This window comes from Monopterus albus, unplaced genomic scaffold (genome assembly GCF_001952655.1).
Source record: "Monopterus albus unplaced genomic scaffold, M_albus_1.0 scaffold77.1, whole genome shotgun sequence".
Taxonomy (NCBI): domain Eukaryota; kingdom Metazoa; phylum Chordata; class Actinopteri; order Synbranchiformes; family Synbranchidae; genus Monopterus; species Monopterus albus.
The window spans coordinates 117,297-136,703 of record NW_018127957.1 but is presented as its reverse complement, the minus strand read 5'-3'; the positions used below and the strand labels follow the sequence as shown (position 1 = coordinate 136,703).

At 41.6% G+C, this 19,407-nt stretch overlaps 2 protein-coding genes across 3 annotated transcripts in view; one reads left to right on the top strand and one right to left on the bottom strand.

Annotated features, from left to right (window-relative positions):
* Positions 1 to 783: 783 nt before the first annotated feature.
* sf3a3 (splicing factor 3a, subunit 3) lies at positions 784 to 9,185 on the bottom strand. The gene is made up of 17 exons (XM_020606400.1): positions 8,770 to 9,185; positions 8,595 to 8,642; positions 7,897 to 7,949; positions 7,514 to 7,619; positions 7,352 to 7,424; positions 4,426 to 4,517; positions 4,257 to 4,339; positions 3,916 to 4,054; positions 3,744 to 3,812; positions 3,571 to 3,638; positions 3,051 to 3,158; positions 2,888 to 2,957; positions 2,606 to 2,770; positions 1,706 to 1,816; positions 1,498 to 1,588; positions 1,350 to 1,405; positions 784 to 1,254 (listed from the first exon to the last, which is right to left on the bottom strand). Exons 1-17 carry the CDS (start codon positions 8,863 to 8,865, stop codon positions 1,177 to 1,179), a joined length of 1,506 nt encoding a protein of 501 aa, XP_020462056.1. The 5' UTR covers positions 8,866 to 9,185; the 3' UTR covers positions 784 to 1,176.
* LOC109963682 (ubiquitin-conjugating enzyme E2 E2-like) overlaps positions 8,328 to 19,407 on the top strand; it is a 75,060-nt gene continuing 63,980 nt past the window's right edge. Inside the window, exons 1-2 of one of the 2 annotated variants that reach the window (XM_020606402.1) lie at positions 8,328 to 8,406; positions 14,639 to 14,836. In XM_020606402.1, the coding sequence (XP_020462058.1) occupies positions 14,646 to 14,836 (191 nt within the window). In that variant the 5' untranslated portion in view covers positions 8,328 to 8,406; positions 14,639 to 14,645. Of the gene's footprint in view, positions 8,407 to 10,178; positions 10,340 to 14,638; positions 14,837 to 19,407 lie in introns of those variants that run through there. The other variant, XM_020606401.1, reaches the window with a different exon arrangement.

Here is a 19,407-nt window from a genome sequence, read left to right as displayed (position 1 = left end):
AAACGTTTGAACAATTCCTTATATTACACAATGCCACTAATTTTAAGCCATTTTCCTTTAATTTTAGCATAACTGTCCACTCAATCAATTCTCTACAGTCTTTATGGCATCGTATTCAAAATGTAACATTAAACATTTATTAGCTGTGAATACAAATATTTGCTGTGCTGTACATGAATTCATAAACATGCATAGGGTCTATATTTATTAGATAAACAGCTAATTTTCTGTTGCTCCCTCAGAGTAAACTGAACAGAGCACACGAACCCCGCTGCCATCACTACTGACCCACTGAAGGTTATTACACCATAAACGGCTGGCATCAGGTCTGCCTTGTAGGCATCTATCAATCAGTGACTATGAGGTGATAGCACATTTGTGCTCATGAGCAGACTGTGCTTCATGTGTGCCGGCAATAGCACAAAATGCCTTTCACGTCTTTAGTGCCCATTTTATTTTGCTATTCTCACAGAGTGGCCTTGCGTTCTTATCACAAGAGCTTTGATGTCTATGACAAAGTTCCCTGCAGGAACCATAAAGTTTATCTTAAATATCCTGCCCAACCACATGATGGTATAAAACCAGAGTTTTTTTTCCCCACAATATGTAAAAGAATAAGTGGAATTATGATTTACATTGGATGCAATTTCACAGAGACGCGTTTTGTTAGGGCAGCCTGTCAAATACTGTATGTGATCCACCTATTCTCTGCCAGTAGAAAACATTAAAACACTCAGGTTTTGTTTCAATCATACATTTGTTATCACGGAAGACAGGATATAACCAGGCAAGCTTCCTTGTGATGAAAGTAGATACAACTATCAACGTTTTAATGTATCGCTCAAGTGTTTAAATCCACTTTCAGACAGTACAAGTTAAAACATGGCTACAAGTCAATGCCACCAGTAAATCAAGCAGTCAGAGGTCTGTTTCTGCACAGCCACTGTAAAGTCTGAACAATGCTCCTAATAAACCGTTTTGCCCGCACAGCAAACGGAAACACATATGTGACTGTGTTAATATGTTTGAGTTTATTATAATGATCAATGGTTACCACATTTCAACATTATCAAAGCAAGGAACAGAAGGAAGGACACAGTGTGTCAAACATCACTACTTACAAATAAGAAGAAACATAGAAATGAGTGACAAAATACTGAAAATGTGATCTTCAATCTACAACAAGCCTTGTCTCTTCAGATCCTCGTAAGTCTTCTTATTGACCACATTTCCACTCGAATCCTCGTACTCTTCCTGAAAACATACAAGTCAAGGAATAGGCATAACTATTGACAAAGGAAAGCATTAGATCCCTACTAGCTGTGCTCATTCCACTGGTGTGGACTCACCTCTGTGTCTGGCTGCCAGCGCTCTGAAGCCTTCTGGGACTTCAGTTTTGCCCACACTCGAGTAAGAAGCAAAACACAAATGGCTTATTAAAACCTCCACGATTCTATAAAATTCAGATGTTCATAACAAGCTCAAAACACAGCTTACGAGAGACGGCATCCTCGATCTGTGTGACGTTGGCAAAGTGAGCAGTGTTGGGGATTCCAAGACAGCGCATTCCATGGGCGTGCCTCCATTCCTAAGGAACACAGAATCAAAGACACTACAGTTTTGGACTTCAACATTTGATGTCACATTGTACTGTCTCCTGCTTCTCATTGTTAAACCTGATGTCCTTGATAAAACAACAACATACCGCAAAGTGTCTCTGGAAGGCCTTGGGTCCCCTGTAAGTGTAGTTCCCACAGATCTCACAGTTGTAGTTGATGTTCAGTCCGTGGAGTTTATAGAGCCAGTATGGAATTGGCTGCAGGGTAAAAAATAAAAAAATAAAAATTAAAAAACCAGCAGTCAACAAGCACACAGCCAAAGCTAAAAAATTAGGGTAACAGATGAACATCACATACAAGCAGAGCAACCCAAAAATGTGTCAAGATGCAAAGAATAAGCTTCCACAGATGTCTGATGCTGCACCAAAGAAGTACTTAATTATTAAAATTCCATATAGTCAGTGGACTCAAAATAAACAGTCAGAACTGATGAGGCACAGGTAAAGATATCCTGGCTTTTACTCCAAAAAGTAAGTAAAATGTGCAATCAAGATGCAAAGAATAAGCTTCCACAGATGTCAGTATAGATTTACAGTAAAACTATGTTATTAGTTGCATGGTCAGGGACCACCTGCAGTACCTTCACAGACCAGCAGGGTTTGAAAACCCTTATCATGCTTCAAGCCTGTTTCACCACAGACGACACAGCCACCATCACTTGTGGCTGTAGTTCACCTGTAACCACGCCCACAATGATGTCACAGTGCAGGATTACATTTGCACTTCATTTTCTACCAAATGCTTCAAAACTCAAACTTAATTTATTCTATAGCATCTAACAAACTTTCTATTTAAATTTTATTAAGAACATGTCATATATAGTTCAATCATGCGTCACATACCAACTGTTCAGACACAGGGATGCAAGTTCTGTTTCTACAGTCCAACACCAGCAGTCAGATGACTTCATTCAAAGCCATGTTCAACGGTGTACATGTTATTTTGTGCAGGAGAACTGATGCATCTGTACACAGGTGTCACCTCACCTTGCCGTCCCAGCCCAGCGGCAGGTTCTTGGGGTTGTAGATGATCTCGTTGTCTTCATCTTCACTCTCGCTCTCGCTGAGCTGCTCCTCCTCCTCTTCCTCACGCTCCTCTCCGGTCCTTGCCTGCTTCCTCTGCACATTCTCATGAGTCAGCTGCCTCTGCTCCTGCAACCACCGACAACATCTGTCATCACAACTGTCACAGTCAGGGAACTGGTTTGTCACAACGTTGGCTCTGACCTTTCATATGAACTCAACAGCAGAGTTCATATAAACACTCACCCCAAGGATCTCCACATATTCATAGACTTGAGCTTCCAGGAAGGCAATTTCTTTGTTACGTTCTACATCTCTGTAAAAGTGACACATGGACATTGTTAGGACTTATGTAAGAAACACAATCATAGGTTGCTGCCTGCTAGACTGACAGTGTACACCCTCTTACTTTTTAGGGCCTTTGACTTTAAGATTCTTGGCAAACAGTGAAGGGTCCAGTGATTCCAGGGATTTGCCTTTAGTGCTGAAGAGTCTTTGAGCTCTCTCCTCCAGAGTCCTGCACAACATGCACACATCAAATAAGTTGCTTTAATCACGACATGTTCTCTACATGTTCCAATGACAATGATATGCACTGATGGTGGAGTTATTTTTTTTTATTGATGCCTACTGAGGTTTCAGGGTCAGAAACAGAGAAATTCCCATTCTGAGTCATTGCCTGCAGTCTGAATGAATGTACCACACAAGCTGGAACTATTGAGAGGCCCATGTCTGACAGCAATGTTCAGTGCTGGAAACTCTACATGACAGCTGCAGGGCTGTCAGAACACACTACCTTCTTACTGGGGGTCAGGAACCACAGCACAGGAAGTAGAACCAGATTTCTTACATGACAGTGGCACAGGCCACCAATCAATCCACCATGTAGAGAAGACGTGTGTAATCAGTGGTTTAAACAACATGCTCACCCGCCACACTTCAGTCCCAATGCCATCAGAGCAGACTTAAGTCTGTCCAGACCCAAAGAGGCCAACTCCTTGGTGAAAGAATATGACAAACACATCAGCAGAGCCAAAAAGGAACAAAGTCAGTAAAAATGTTACCTGATAAATCATCAAGTATGAGCATGCTGACTTTGTACCTCCCAAGAAGAGAAAGCAGAAAGGTCCAGGTGAGCTCCAGCATGGGTCAGAGCACTGCTCGTCTCTTTCTGCAGTTCAACAAACCAGATCAAGAAAAAACAAACAAACCATGACGTCAGAGGAGGGAAACGACTACAACCTGAACCATAAGCACATGTGAGAAAAACGTACAGGCCAGCCTGGAAAGGTCCCGTTCTCCCACTTTTTCTCAAAGTCTGACAGCACTTTGCCGTACAGCTCGTTCTGGTCCAGCAGAGGTTTGACCCTGTCTGTGTAGTCCTGCAGGTACTCCAGAAGCATCTCCAAATACCTGCGCAGACACACACCACATCACGTTAGCCACACAGAACTGTTGTCCAAATCTAACACCAATATAGGTTATCTGTTTTATTACTGAACAGGTCCATCACAATTTAGGGCAAACATGAGCTCATTTTCTTGTCTCAAGCACCTTCTACTCTTACTCAGGTCTCAGCAGTGAGTTCAGATGGGAACAAGTATGGTAAGCTTACTTTTTGTATTCAGCATTTTTCCTGTCCTTGGGGATGTCAAACAGCTGGTCGAATGAAGACAGGTAAGTGATGTACTCGGGTTTCTATTGAAAGAGACAGCATAGACATTAGATAAAAAGATAAAGATGGTGGTGAAAAATGGATTTAGCAGACTTAAAGGGACTGTAACCTCAACTCCCTTCAAGTTGATGTACTTCAGGTAGCAGTCATGGAGATCCAGGTACCGGCCGTATCCTTCCTCATCAGTGAACTCCACCAGGTCTGTGAAAGATTACAGATGTGGCAGCTGACTTATGCATCCAGATCAGTGTGTTAGGTAATCAGAACCAGTCTTAACCCGTTTAATTTTAACCAGGATAGATCCTTCTGGTGGTCAGCTAACCTGCTACATGGCAAGCTAACATTAGAAAGGCAGGCTAAGCAAGTCACCCGTCTGAATTTAATACAACATGGACTGCATACTGCTTACAAATGACAGTCACAAATAATAGACAGAATGAATAATAGTAGGAGGGGTAGTCCTGAGAGTGATGTGTGCGCGGAGCAGCACAAACCATCTGTTTTGCCTAACAATACCAACACTGGAGGGGCTTCAGTCTCTGTCCCTAAGTGGCCCAACCAAAGCCCAGACTTAAACTGCACAGAACATCTGTGCAGAGACCTGAAGACGGCAGCTCACAGATACTTCCCATCCAATCTGACAGTGCTTGAGAGAGTCTGCCAGGAGGAACTGGATAACCTGCTCAAATCAAGGTGTTCAGAGCTTGTAGAGACTTGGCCAATAAGACTGGAAACTGTACCCACTGGGAATTAAGGTTAGAATGCTTTTATAATTGAAAGATTAGAGTTTTTGATTTACAAAAAGGCCTAAAATTATGTTTCCACTTCATCATTATGAGTTAAGAGTGTAGACTGATGGGTAAAAATACATTTTTTATAAATTTTAAATGAACTGTACAGAGTGGGGCGGGAACAGTGGTGAAGCGGTTAGTGCTAGTGCATCACAGCAAGAAGGCTCCGGGTTGACGCAGTGCTTTTTGTTTGCAGGCTCTCCCTGTGCCTGCATGGGTTCTCTCCGGGTACTCCAGCTCCCTCCCACAGTCCAAAGACACGCAGGTTGATTGGTGACTCTAAATTGCCCATAGGAGTGAGTGAGTGTGAGTGGTTGTTTGTCTGCATGTCAGCCCTGTGACAGACTGGCGACCTGTCCAGGGTGAACCCCGCCTCTCACCCAGTGTCATCTGGGATTGGCTCCAGCCCCCCACAACCCTATTCAGGAATAAGTGGTATAGATAACGGATGGATGGCAGAAAGTGAAGGGTTCTGAACACTAACACAACTGTATATTAGAAATAATAATGTAACTGTTAAGAGGTCAGGGCTCCAGACTAACATTTCATACTGGTGCCACCATCTCAGAGACTTGGTGGCACCAGTACATGTAACAAACTATTTTTATAAGAATACCTATGAGGAACTCAACTCATAGAAGAAGTGCACTGTATTTTTTGGCTCTTAATCCAGTGCACTGTATGTGGTGTGACCGATTCCTGTCCATTACCCATTGAGCTGCAAATGAAACAGCTTCTCTGCTGCAGCATTAGCATCAGATCCAGTGTCACCCACAGCAGGGACATGTATGTTGAAAGGTGTTTGTTTCTTTGCCTCACACAAGCCTCCACACTCCATTCAAATGATTCCCTCTTCAGAAGGTGATCTAATGTTACAAGACAACTCTTCTATATCTGTGCTGTACTGGGACCTCATGGTTGAGTGCCACCTTTTTTGTTCCATCAACATTATTGCAAAAATCAATTTTAGCATTTGTGAGCCAATTCAAAATTGTAGAACAAATGTGAATCGATTTTTTTCAACCCACCCCTACTAATAAGTAGGGGTGTGACAAGACCTCATGTCACGGGATCTTGAGATATTAAAATAAGATATTTCTCATCATTACATTTCTGACCATACATTCAGTCTGGCAAAAAGTAAATCCCTGCTGTGTTTTACACATGGGACTGCGTTGGTCAGGGGGTGAGGGGTCGCAGGAGTGTTGTAGTAGTGATATGGCCACATTGTGACAAGTCGATGTGTCTTCATTCACATTTCCAGCCTGTTTGTTTCCGCTGTGTTTTGGTTGGCCATGCTGCTAACGTAGCCTAGTCTACCTTAGCTCCAATTCTACCACCAGTGTGTCAGCACTGATAGATAAAAAAACACAGTTTAACATCCAGTACTAATGAAAATGCAAGGCAAGCCATTATGGTGTGTTAATTGTGGCCCATATTCAAGATAAACAAAACAGCCTTCTTCCTGTGGGCATCCACGACCCGATCGTCGCCCATACACAACTGGTCAACACAGCACCTTTGCCAGATGACGTCACTGTCCGGAGCAGTCAAAGCTGAACCACACCCAACTTCTGCTCCGCATGGGGTAGCATCATTTTACCTGCGGTGCTAGTGCCTGCTGTAGTGAACACAATTCCCCATAGAAATGACTAGGGAGAGTTGTGTTTTTTCACACCTTTGAAATTCAGTCTTCAGTTATAAGGTCTGAGAAGACTCATGTGAAATCAAACAGGAGAGAGGCAAGTCAGTTAAATTTGTTGGAAAACCTTTTACAGTGCTTGTATATTGTTGACTTTTACTGCATATGATAATTCCTACTCAGAAAGTAGAATTTAAGTGACATTCATTGGTTGAGACATTTCAAAATACGCCTGCATTGTTTTGCATTTTGTGATTTTTAGTAAAATAAAAGATATTTTTTCCATTCATAGATTTCATCATTGACGATTTCTTTAAAACCGTTTAAATGTCATCTCAACCCATTTTCATGAACCTATTATCATGTGCTGTCTTGTCTCGTGAGCTAAGTGCATAGTCACATCCCTACTCATTAAGGCAAAGAAAGAATTTAATTGTACAAGGAAACACGTTTCCTAATTGTGCACATGACAAATAAACACTTTGACCTTGACCAATGTAAGGTTTGCTCAACTGGACCATGACACAAATAGATTGGGTATGTTAAAGTTCTATTCTGCGGCAGAATCTCATGTTTTCCTGTTACAGTAGATTTGGTCTTACTCTGAGCCTCCTCGCTGGGGTTGTCTCTGGCCTTCATCAGCTCCTCAAACTCTGCAGACATGGGAATGGAAATCTACAAGAAATCCAAACAGCAATATTTTTTAATATGCAGTTTGAGAATATTTCCACTGTGTAATTTGACAATGTACAGAAGTCAGCTACCTCATTGGGGTGCTTTCTGTGAAACTCCTTTATTTGCTTCAGTCTGTTGTAGAACTCTGCAAACTCATTTGGTCCCGAAATGGCACTAAGTTCATCCCTCCTCATTCTGTTGATAAGAAAAAGATTTTCAGGTTCAGTGTTAACAGGTTAGGTGATTGCTGAGTATTGTATCTTAAATGCAATAATGCCCATAAACAATCAAAATAATTAATGCACTGAGTACAGTTCCTCCTTCAAAGTTACAAAAGAATAATATTAATGGAAAAAAAACATTCTGAAAGCAGGTATTAACAAGTCATAGTACTGGGATCCTTCAATAATGCCTGTGATGTGGAGAGGAACCCTTCTTACACATCTGGATCTGAAACACATTAGTCACTTACCCATCTTTGTCTTCATAGGAGTCTCTGAGATTAGCACTCACATCCATATACCTCTGTCAAAACATAAAAAAGACCATCAGGTTGTCTTTGTTTTCAAGGTCAACATTAACAAAGGCCATAACTTAGTAAAATAAGACATGCATTCTTCTTTTATATGGACAGCATGCCTCACCAAACTAGTGGGACTACAGTCTCTTCGCACTCTAACAGCAAACAGTACCCTGCTGTTTTGTCTATTAATGTACTTCTGGTCTTAAATGCAGACCAAGAACAGAGCTTTGTTATTTCAAGGCTTTAAATGTTCTGTTTCAATATCTGGTTTGCACACAGGTCATATCTCAGTGGAGTTAAGAAATTAACCAATCGTAAATGTTGAAACTGTACTACAGTAAAACCTGCTCCATGGATCACTTGCACGCAGAACAATCCTAAACCCTTAAATGACAGCAACGGTACAGATTCATTTAACTAGAATGAAAGACACAACTTTTCTGAGTGATTTTTGCTCAGGTATGTAGCTATCTTACTCATTTCATTTTTTTAAACTCTTGCACGTACTTACTAAAAGTAACAGTAGTAAAATTGCGTATAAATTACACTTTACTAACATGTTAAGGTTACCTCTTTAACTTCTAGGCTAACGTTAGCCAACCGGTGTTAATCTTTTAACGATATAACAAATCAAAACTCTTGCTTACATCCAACATTGCTCTTGTTCGATGGTCAGAGTTAATCTGTTCCCGTAGCTGCAAGAAAAAAGAAACACGATAACATTACATGTGATGTTACCGATTTACCTGGAATCGGTTTCTGGTGTGTGCATTATTTGGTTAGCATTAGCGCTAGAGACGTAGCATAAGCAGGCCAGCTTACCGTGGACTTCTTGTGTAACATTTCTTTTGTTTTAGCATCCATTAGCCTTTCTTTCTCTTCGTGATAACGACGCAGTTGCTCTAAAATCGTTTCCATTGTTTCAAAATGTACTGGACGCTTACTACAGACAAGAAAAGGCTTTTACCTATCTAGCAAAAACAAAATGAGAGAAGGCGCCACCCACCGAATGGTCTACGTTAGATTCCAATGGCGCATGTTGATATTGAGGAGTTAGCGTCCGTCACTGTACAGAGCGTAAAGAAACATCGACCACACGACATAGTTCCTTTCAAGTAAGATGGTCAACAGATGTGGGCAGAAGCATTTAATTAGTTGAATAGTTTACGAAAGAAATATGCTATATATAATCAAAAGCCTACGGGAACTTATTGTTTTCCACTTGCTTTGTAAACTTCGCTATCATCAAAGCCTGCCATAACGCTTAAGAGAACACAGTTTGCGCGCACTCGCGTAGGAGCGCGCACGGAGGCGGTCTGATTTGTCAAGGTATAGTAATAAAGACAGAGACTGGAAGTTGGGTTTCTCTGCCTAAAAATAAAAGACCAAAGAAAAGAAGTACTAGGTTGTACAATAGTGTGTTTTTGTGGCAAAAGTTAAAAATAAGATCATTTGCATTGTCACAGGTACAGATTTCCCATGCACTTTGAGTTGTATTCAATTTTGTGAGCATCACTGATGAGGCAGTATGTCAATGCTGAATCTAAATATTTTGCTTTAGTTCTCTACAAGAGCACAAACTGAAAGCAAAAACTAACAAAAGATGACGGAGATCCGTGTACACGGATAACCTTCTGTAGATTCTGATCCGTTATTGCTCCATTTAGCTCAAATGACTCTAAAGTTTTAATGGATTACCCTGTGAATTAATGCTCCATACAATAAACTGCATGTTATTCAATATAAAAATAAGGGTTATGATCAAGCAAGGGTAATTCACATGTTATGGAAATAACAAAATGCAACAAAGTAAATACGCTGAAAAAAGTTAGAAAAATCAACTGGACTTTTTCAGCTTACTATGACCTGGATGACTGAGAATCTGCACAAACAAAGTAAATATCTTAGATTACATTGAGCTGGCACAGATGATAAATGGATCATACAATACAAGCTATTTGCCTTATGCAAATAGCTGTGCAAAGAGCCCATATACAATTGTATGTGTTGAAGTAATGATCTTCGTCATGTAGCCCAGTGAGAAACTTCTCAGAATAAAAAAAATATATATATATACTGGAGGTCTAGTACTATAGTTCTATTAAATGCAGTCTGACTTCATTTGTAATGTGTCGACTCAGGCTATGTTCCTCTTGATAAACTAACCAAGAGAATGAAAACATGCTCATCCAGGCTTTTATTTTGCCAGCTCAAACCGGAAACGACCTCCGTATTTGCGGCTAACCTGACAGTCGCAGTTTGGCACATTCTCCAACAGTCGGTCAAAGCAACGGACGGGGAGCAGCGGACAATCACTATTACGGATTACGAAATAAGCAGTGGACATTGTAACCCATTTGTCGTGCACCGTGCGTCCAGCCCAATTAGAAAGGTGAGGCGTCCGTGTTCTCCTGTGCGAATCCAACTCTACAAATAGAACCGGGGTTTATTACGTTATCTCCTAGAGGGAGGGGGCGGTGGTAGTGGTTGGGGAAGAGAGGGGGGCATCTATTCTGTCTTTTGTGCTGGAGATGATTTGGCAGTGGTCAGTGAGGAACCTTAGGATAGGCTGGATATTTGGAAAAGAGTGCTGTTCAGCTTTATTTCGTTCTAACGTTACCCTTGTAAAGATGTTTCACACCGGGGGTGTTTTGCTGGTAACTCTTGATAGATGGCCAGTAACCAGGGCACCGGGGTGGTGAGAAGGTGCTGGGAGCCCAGGTCCCACCGTTTGGCTCTCGAATAGAGAACGTACAGTATCCCCATAAACATATGAGTCATTTTAAACATTCTCCCATTTAAGTATGTATGTTTACTTTACAGAGAAGCCGAAATAGACCTTTAAAAATCCCCAGCAGCCGCCGTTTAGTTGGGCATGTGCACACTGCGCCAAACTGCACTGAGGTCGGTAGGATTTAAACATCTGTAGCTCTCCAGGCAGTCTCACCAACTTTTCCACTGAAATACGGGAGCTTGGCTAACAGTGACAACCAGATGGAAAAGTTGGCTTTTCGTTTTCTAAGAGCTGCTTAGTATGTTACAGAAGTCTTACATTCAGAAAAGGTTTAAAGTAAAATAAATGTCACGACGTGTTTGCCCACAACGAAGACCGCATTAAAGATAGCTGCCTCAAATACGTGAGGGGAATTTGGTACATTAGTCTCAAAGCGTAAAAGCACGGGAGCTATGGGGGGGGCGACTTTCTCCAAGGCCTGCTCAGTGACACACAATCTGCAATGCTGTGCCAAGGTTGTAGTTACGGTTGAGCTGTTTTGACAGTTTCACACCCGCGAGCGAAAAACATCTGCCCAGCCTCTTGTGACAGGTGCCCAAGGTGCTGCTCTGTCTGCAGCTTTGACTCTGTGTGTTTGTGTGTTTGTGTGTTGGTTCTTACCTGGCAACTGGCAACACACTGTTTTCCACAGAATAGTAACAGCTCACCCCGAGTGGGTTCTGCTCACCAGTGTAGATGTTACAGCCTTTGAAACGATGCCTGTAGCCCATATATAGCCCACACTTGGACAGTCTGCCTAGTCTGGTCTTTACCAAGAGGGTGCAGCTCACTTGGATTGAGATCAGGCTCAGTCATGTTTCACCTCAAGCTCTTTGGTTGCTGTGGCCAGATGTTTAGGATCATTGTCCTATTAACAATGAAATGTTTTCTAATGAGACTGGATGCATTCCCAGAGGATAAATGTGCTGCTTAAAAGTCTCTTGTCTTCTTAGAAGTAAATCCCGTTCATATTTTGGGTGTTCTAATATCTCACCCTTTCCTCCTAAACACCACCTTAGTAGAACTACAGAGCAACAGCTAAGATCAGTTTAAGAGATATTACCCCTGGAGAAGCCAAAGAAATGATGGTACCGTTATCAGGATACACAGTTCTCATAGGTTTCTCCTAAATGACTGTTGAGGTGCAGAGAAAAGACAACTTTATGAGTCAGAGTTGAGATGTACCTCACAAAGTGCTGTACAGTTGCAGGCTTGTCCACTGGGAGCAACAAGGGTTAATTGTCTTCCTCAAGGACACTGTAGCAGGTGGCTAGGAGGAACTGGAGACTGAAGAGCCTGCTCCACCATCTGAGCCACAGCCACCTGTCTTTAGGTTCTTAAATTAATTAAAAATAGAGATAAAAATTAAGAAAAGAGCTTGAGGACCCCCACAAAGTCTTTGTTTAATTAGTCCAAACAGAGCCTTCTCCTTATGAGACGACAGTATGTCTGTCTAATTTAATATGGCTTTGTATGATGTTTTAAGTGTATTCTTCTATTTTTGCCCTTTCCTCTCAGTCTGAGAGTAGATTGACTTTCAGTCTTGCAGAACACAACTACCTGAGTGATGAATGTGTTTGTGTCTTTGTGGTGTTGAGGTGCCAGTGCCTGAGGAAGATCTCTGTTAGATCCAAATGTTTGTCTATTATTAAATTCACTGGGAGCTGTCAGTGCAGCGTGCAGATCCTTCCTTTGGCTTTTGACTCACATTCGTAATAAAATCCTCAGTTATGTTAGACATCTGGTTTAGTAGGGCTGAACTGAAATGAAGAAAATGCTCAACATATTATAGTGTAACATGGCTAAATAACTTCATGAATATCTGTGCTAGCCTATAGATATTACCGACTCTTTTTGCTTTCAGACAGGTATGTGAATCTTGAAATAAGTTCTTTCAGACAAAGGTGTGAGAAAAAACTTGGAACATGTTAAGAGCTTAGAATAGGATCAGAGTGAGACTGAAGCTGCATTACAGAAGTGTGAGAAATAGATCAAAATCTCATGCTGGTGCTTAAACAAGCTTCAACAGTCTAAACAAAGATGAGATCTTCATTAGAATTTTCCTCTCCTCTGGGTTTGTCTGAGTCTGAGCTCACACAGTGCTCCTGTATACCTCTGCCAGCTCCACTGGGCCAAGCCAAAGCAGCACCGGCACCATGTTTGACCAATGAGGTGGTGCTTTGGGTCATGAACTGCTCCTTTTTTCTCCACACTTTCCTCTTTCTGTCATTTTGACAGTGGTTGGTTTTTGTTTCATCAGAACTTGGTTCCAGAACTCCACCGCTGTCTTTTTGTATGTTTTAGTGAACGACAACCTGGTCCCTCTGTCTCTGAGGTTTGCCAGGGCTCTGCATGTTGTGGTTCTGCTCATGAAATCTTGATCATTGACAAGGAAACGTATACGCCTACGTCCTGGAGAGCATTCTCAACTTGCTGTCATTTTTCTTCACCACGTACTCAAGCTTCCAGTCGTCTGCAGGACTTGTACTCCTCAGTCCACCTCAGTTTGACATTCTCTAGTTTTCCTGTGTGCACCAGGTTTTTTTTAAGAACAAACCCAGTCTTAGTAAACTGATATCTCTCTGACTGACTGATTTATTTATTTATTTATTTTAGATTTTTGAGCTCCATTTCTGACCCATGTGGCAGCTTTTTTTTGCATGAACTAATGTTAAAACAACACGCGACTGCACAAGAAACTCGAATGGCCTCTTTGTGTTAAATGACTGTATCTCCCACATAGTTCTTTCTTTTTGCATAAAGCTACTGAACTTATAGAGACTTGGCACTATAATGTAATATCCATTATCCATCCATTTGAATGTGCCTGAAGAACAGTATCTGTGCAACGGCCTGGACTGTAATCCCCCAGTTATTGTCCTACTGGCTCGCCACCAGATGCAGTTCATTTCATTAGATTGATCAAAAGTCAAAAGCTGGGTCAGCTTGTCAAACCCACTGTCAGGCTTATTAAACCATCTCTCCTTAGCTCTGCCACCTCTGATGCTCATTTCAGCAACAATTCCCTCACATTGTATCATACGTTTTTCATACCAGACCTAGGAGTGTAAATAGAGGCGCACACCCTGCAGTTCACTCACAGACACACACACAGAGGATTAGATTCAGTGAACATGACCTTGTAGGTGTCTTATTATTGAGTCTCGAGGCTTGTGACCAGCAGACGTTCAACTTGGCTGATTCTGAGGATGAGTGCTTATTTAATTTTTTTAATCTTGTGGCTTCAAATAGATCCTAGTAGGGTTAGTACAGAGAAGCCTGTTAGAGGAGGAATAACAACAGTACAGCTGCATTTTAAATATTTATTTGAGAGTGGACAGTAAAGAGATGAGAGGAAGAGAGATGGGAAAAGGCAAGCAACAAATGTCCTCGGCTGGAGTGTCTTTGATTAATCATTTAAATCAGTTATTATGCCAGAGGGTTAAAAATTCTTTGATTCCAGCTGACTATTGATCTTTGATTATAGACATCACTAGGTGATTTTTTTTTTTTTTTTACACGTTAAACATAAAATGATTCACAAATTCAGCATGAAGGTTTATTATTCTTGGCCTACGCGTCCACCTATTAGCTTTTTCAGGTCTTTTCAGCCTTATCACATCAGTGGAAGCTCAGTAATTGTTATGATTTCATCCAAAAAGACTTTTTGTCTTTGTTGGCTAAAAGGTTATTTGTCATTAACTAGGAAAAATGATCAACAGATTATGAAGGCATAAAGAAAATGTTGCAGCAGTTACTTGGTATCATCCTTCTGTGTTACAGTGGATTATTAATTATTCCATATCTGCTTTCAGAACAATACATTGAACGAGCCCATCCAGGTGAAGACACTGGGAACCTTTTGGTGTGTGTTTTTGCATACGTTGTATGTGTTTAACACTGCCTCTGTGTGTGCAGTGTCAGCATGTCCAGTGAGGTGCAGCCGAGGCCGGACGACAGCCCCAATACCAGTGGGGGAAGCTCAGATGCTGAGCAGAGAGAGGCAGCTCCTCCAGAGCAGCCGGGCCCTGAGCAGCGGGACCAGACCCAGCCCAAGAAGAAGGAGGCCAAAATCTCCAGCAAGACCGCTGCCAAGCTCTCCACCAGCGCCAAGAGGTAGGTCTCGTGCACTGTTAAGCTTGATTTCTGGTTCTGCGTTGAACCTACATGGAGCCTACACCTTAGGCTGCACAGGTGGCCCACGCCCGTTGTGTGCACTGATGTGTCTGTTGCCCTGCAATTACACTGCCAAAACACTAGTTGGTGCTGGGGTTTTTGTGCCACTGTGTCGCATTTCTTCGCCACTTACTAACAATGGCAACTGAAACCGAGCTGTTCATGTTGGAGTTAAAACTAACAGATGTTGAACAGCAATTACTTTTACTGAAATGACTCAACGGCCAATAAGACAGAAGACATCAGAGGAGACGGTCTGTACGACTATTGAGCCAACGGAGGCAGAACAAGGAGGGGTTGTCCGTGCTTATCTGGCCTCTGATAGACATGATGCGATGCAACAAATCACAGCTGTTGCATCATCATGACGTGTAGATGAGGCGCACATCAGGATACAGCATAAGGTGTGAGGCTACGTGTTACCCATGTCGTACGGTGTAGATTCACTGCAGGACCAAGCTTTACGTTTGCTGTCCTCTGCTGCCTGAACTGTCCTGATGCTGCACTATTCTTCTGCTTCTTCTGTGATCTTTGGTTTTCTCTTTTGTGCTAAGTAGTCACTGCTGTGTTGCTTTGTGATTATTTTTTCATAACCGTCAATTGAAACAATGAATATTCAGTGATTTTCTGTTCATGAGGCCTAATGCTGAAGCAGTTTCATTAGGAAATCAACAGAAAAATCATCAAGAGCAACTTTAGACGTTGGTTAATCATTTACGCAATCATGTTTAATCAAGTAGTTTATCAAGGAAGTACATAAACTCTGGGGTTCTCCGATGCTGAGGATTTGCTGCTTTTCTTTGATTTAAAAAAAATTTTTTTTTATAGTACACGATGTAATTTAAAGAGTAGAGACACACCGATTGTAAAACTCTGGGCCGATGCCGATGTTTAAAATGATAGCTGTTGCCTTGTGTGCCAGGGAAACAGTTTCATTACTGATTCAGTCTTTCAGCCTCCATCACACTGTCTTTGAATGAGCACAAATTCAACTATACAAATTAATGAAGCAACCTTTAATAGGCTATAACCTTGTTTCACATGGCATGTTCTTTTTCTGAGAAATAATCTTCAGAAGCCTTTTCAGCCTGCTATACAGCTACCTGCTAAATGAGAAGACTTTTTCAGGACATACCTAGCCTTTGTGGAGCACTAGCCGCAGTGTGTGCAGCATGCAACCAAAACTGGTCAGGCCAATGTCCGTCATAGCTTTTGCCATATTTCTGGTGTCCTCTCTAATGACATCATGCATATTGGATCGGCACAAACTTGATGAGACGTGACAGATCAACACTGGTCGGTGCAGTCAGTGAATGAACATCTTATTTGCCGATGGCAGACAACAAGGTGAATATCAGTCGATATGAATGTATGGCCGATAAATCGATGCATCCCTGTTGAATAGTTTTGGTTTGGAAGTGTTGCACAGAAAACAGACAATCTGAGAATTTTACTGTGTTTACTGAGAAACTGTAATAAATCTTGACCACTTTCCAGACTAATCAATTCAATGACAAGAAAATCAAGAGATGATTTAATAATAAAAATATTGTGATTGCGCTGCGTGTGGACATCCTTTTCTTCGTTCACTCAGTCGGTGAGTTGTATTCTTCCAAACAAGCTGTTGGGCATAAAAGCATCACTTTGTGCATTCAAGGCAACCAGACACCTACAGTGAATCATGCCAAGGATGTTTTCTATTTGTTAAACATCTTGCTGACAAGTCTTAGAACTACTTGCTGCAGCAACAAATAAACAGTTCTATGCACTGTTCTCCTTGAGCTACACTAGAACAACATTAAAAATGAAGGTTTAAATATGTTACAATAATAAAATGTGTTCTCAGAATATGTTCATAGCTATTTGGAACTGTGTTTGCATATGTCGCTGCTATGTTGGGATCTTATCACCATGTGAACCACCCACACTCAGTCAGACCTGAAAAGCTGCTGGAAAATGATGCAGACAGGGAGTAAATGCATATTTCAGCCACAGAGAGGCAAACCAATGCCAGACATTTCCACATTAAACACACCCCTGGTGTCTCTGCCCAGTTTCCTGGTAACATAGCACTAATTCAGTTTAGAACCAGTTCATGGCAGGTTGGCACCAGATATCATGGGGTTATGGCACAGAGCAACAGCAGTTGTTATCTGGACTGGCAATAAGTTGGCCAGGCAGCACAGGCACAGTCAGTCATGTGTTGATGCTGCTACCAGAAGTGTTGATTGAAACAGAATAGTTGACACCATGCCACCCATCGGTAGTTGTGCCAGACTGCTGGAAGTGTTCAATGCATTGTTGCAGAAATGAAAGCACATAGTTCATCTTCCTTTCATTTCTATTCTGAAGAATAGTGTACATGGAGCGTATTGTAACACTGGTCTATAACCAAAATGCTTCTGAAACAACATAATCAACCGTTGCTAATTCTGGCCCACTGAAAATGGAAATGAAATTTAAACTAGTTGATTGACTCTGGTTTGTAAGATCTGGCATGCCTCTAGCTGCAGCTATTGCCCGTGGGGGGGCATAACAACTATAGCCGGTCAGCATTTTTAAAGGTCATATTTGAACTCATCACCTTATAATCCATCCAATTTGGAAAAGAAAGGGGTTTTATTTATTGTAGACCAGTGAAATCAAACTAAGAATAGTGGGTGGAACCAGTTGAGCACCACCAAAGGAGAACTTTTGATTTGATTTTGATTTGATTTGATTTATTCTTTCAAGCATGTAAAGACAGTTGATATGACCATATGTAATTGCCCAATCACCATAAAGTGGGACGGCCGATGGATCATACATCTTTGTGACTTAGCTGTTGCTGAAAGCTTGGTGATCCTGTGCCTCCTTGGATCCTTGGCTGCAAACCAGGCAGTAATTTAGGGGCCAGGTTAAAAAACTAGGTTGAATGTTGTGTTATGTTGTGTTCCTATACTTGTTCTGACCATCCACACTGAAAGGCAGAGTGAAAAGCCAGCCATCATAGAGAAGAGGGAGATGACATCATTTAAATATGAAGATTACAGTTTACATTTTCAGACAGTCTCTGTTGATCTTGGTTGTTCACATGAAAAGTACCACAAATGGTAACAAATGAACATTTCACACCCCCGCTTTTCCCCCCTCACCTTCACACAGCTGGGCAGTCACGATGTCTGTTTGTTTGATTGCCTGTTTCAGAAAGTTATAAAAATTCGTACACAGTCCCTTTAATCTGTCTGAAAGCTACTGGGGGAGGGGGTTTCTGAAACTACGTGAACGAGCAGGTTGAAAGGCTTGCTGTAATAGAGTGTGAGCATGCATAGTAGTCATTCAAGCAGAGATGAGTGCACACACCATCAGACAATGCTCCCCAGCAGGAGTTCATGGTGTTGCACAGTGTTTGTATGAAACCTGCCCACTTTTCCACACCTAGCCTGTTGTATTGTCAGTACTGGAGAAGGACATAGACCAAACAGAAAAGGGGGGGGTTAGGTTTTCAGAACCATTTCAGCCATTTCCATTTGATTGAAGGACAGATGCCTTCACAGTGCCTTTCTCCACCTTACAAAAAAAGCTAATAATTGTACAGCATTGTTTTGATGTCTCAGAACTAAATTGAAACTAAACTATTTTGGTTCTTCTTACCATTGCTAACTCTGAGACACGAGACAGTCCAAGTGATACATAAAGTATCTATCCAATTTCTATCTGACTAAAAATACCTAACACTAGCCTCACTGACCTTCGTGTAATAAAGTGTGGTGTCATACATCCCTTGGATGTAAAGGACTACTTTAAGGATAGCCTTTGTATTTGCTCTTGTACACATTCTGCTCGAGATACCAAGGACGTGATGCACCGTACGCTTACAACTTCAGCCACAGCTGTTTATTACAGCAATGGCTTCTTATCACCAGAGATGGCTGTAACAAATAAGCACCTCCAGGGTTACAATTTTATTGGAAGGTTGACAGGTACAGTGTTATTTTACTGCTTTCAGTGCTCTTTCCTGTTATAAATCACTGGCTGCTACACACACAGGCCAAAGCCTGGTTTTCTATTATAAAAACCATGCTTAGATGGTTTTAACTTATTTGCATTTATCAAGGCGTGCATACTCTAATAGTTTAGTGCTTGGCGTGTCTCAAAGAATTATCAAATGCAGTGAGTTGTGGAACATTACAGAACGCAAGTGTTTGGATAAGAGGATATGCAGGAGCATGTGGAAGTCACAGTATAATCAGTGCCTTCCTATCTGGATTCCTCTGGCCTTGTTCACTGTAGCACTCTGCCTAACAGGTCCCCAGCTTCAGCCGTCAAATTGTGCCACCTCAGGATATACTGGAGATAAAATTTCATAGCACATACTCAAGATGAGAATGACTCCATAACTGTGGAGACTGTATGACAGGCCCCTTTGTGAATATGTCTTTTTTCCTTCTTCCCAAATTGAGAAGAGTTTAAAGTAAAATCCCCCCTTGAATACCCTTATGCACCCCCCCTGCCCCATGTCCATAATCCCC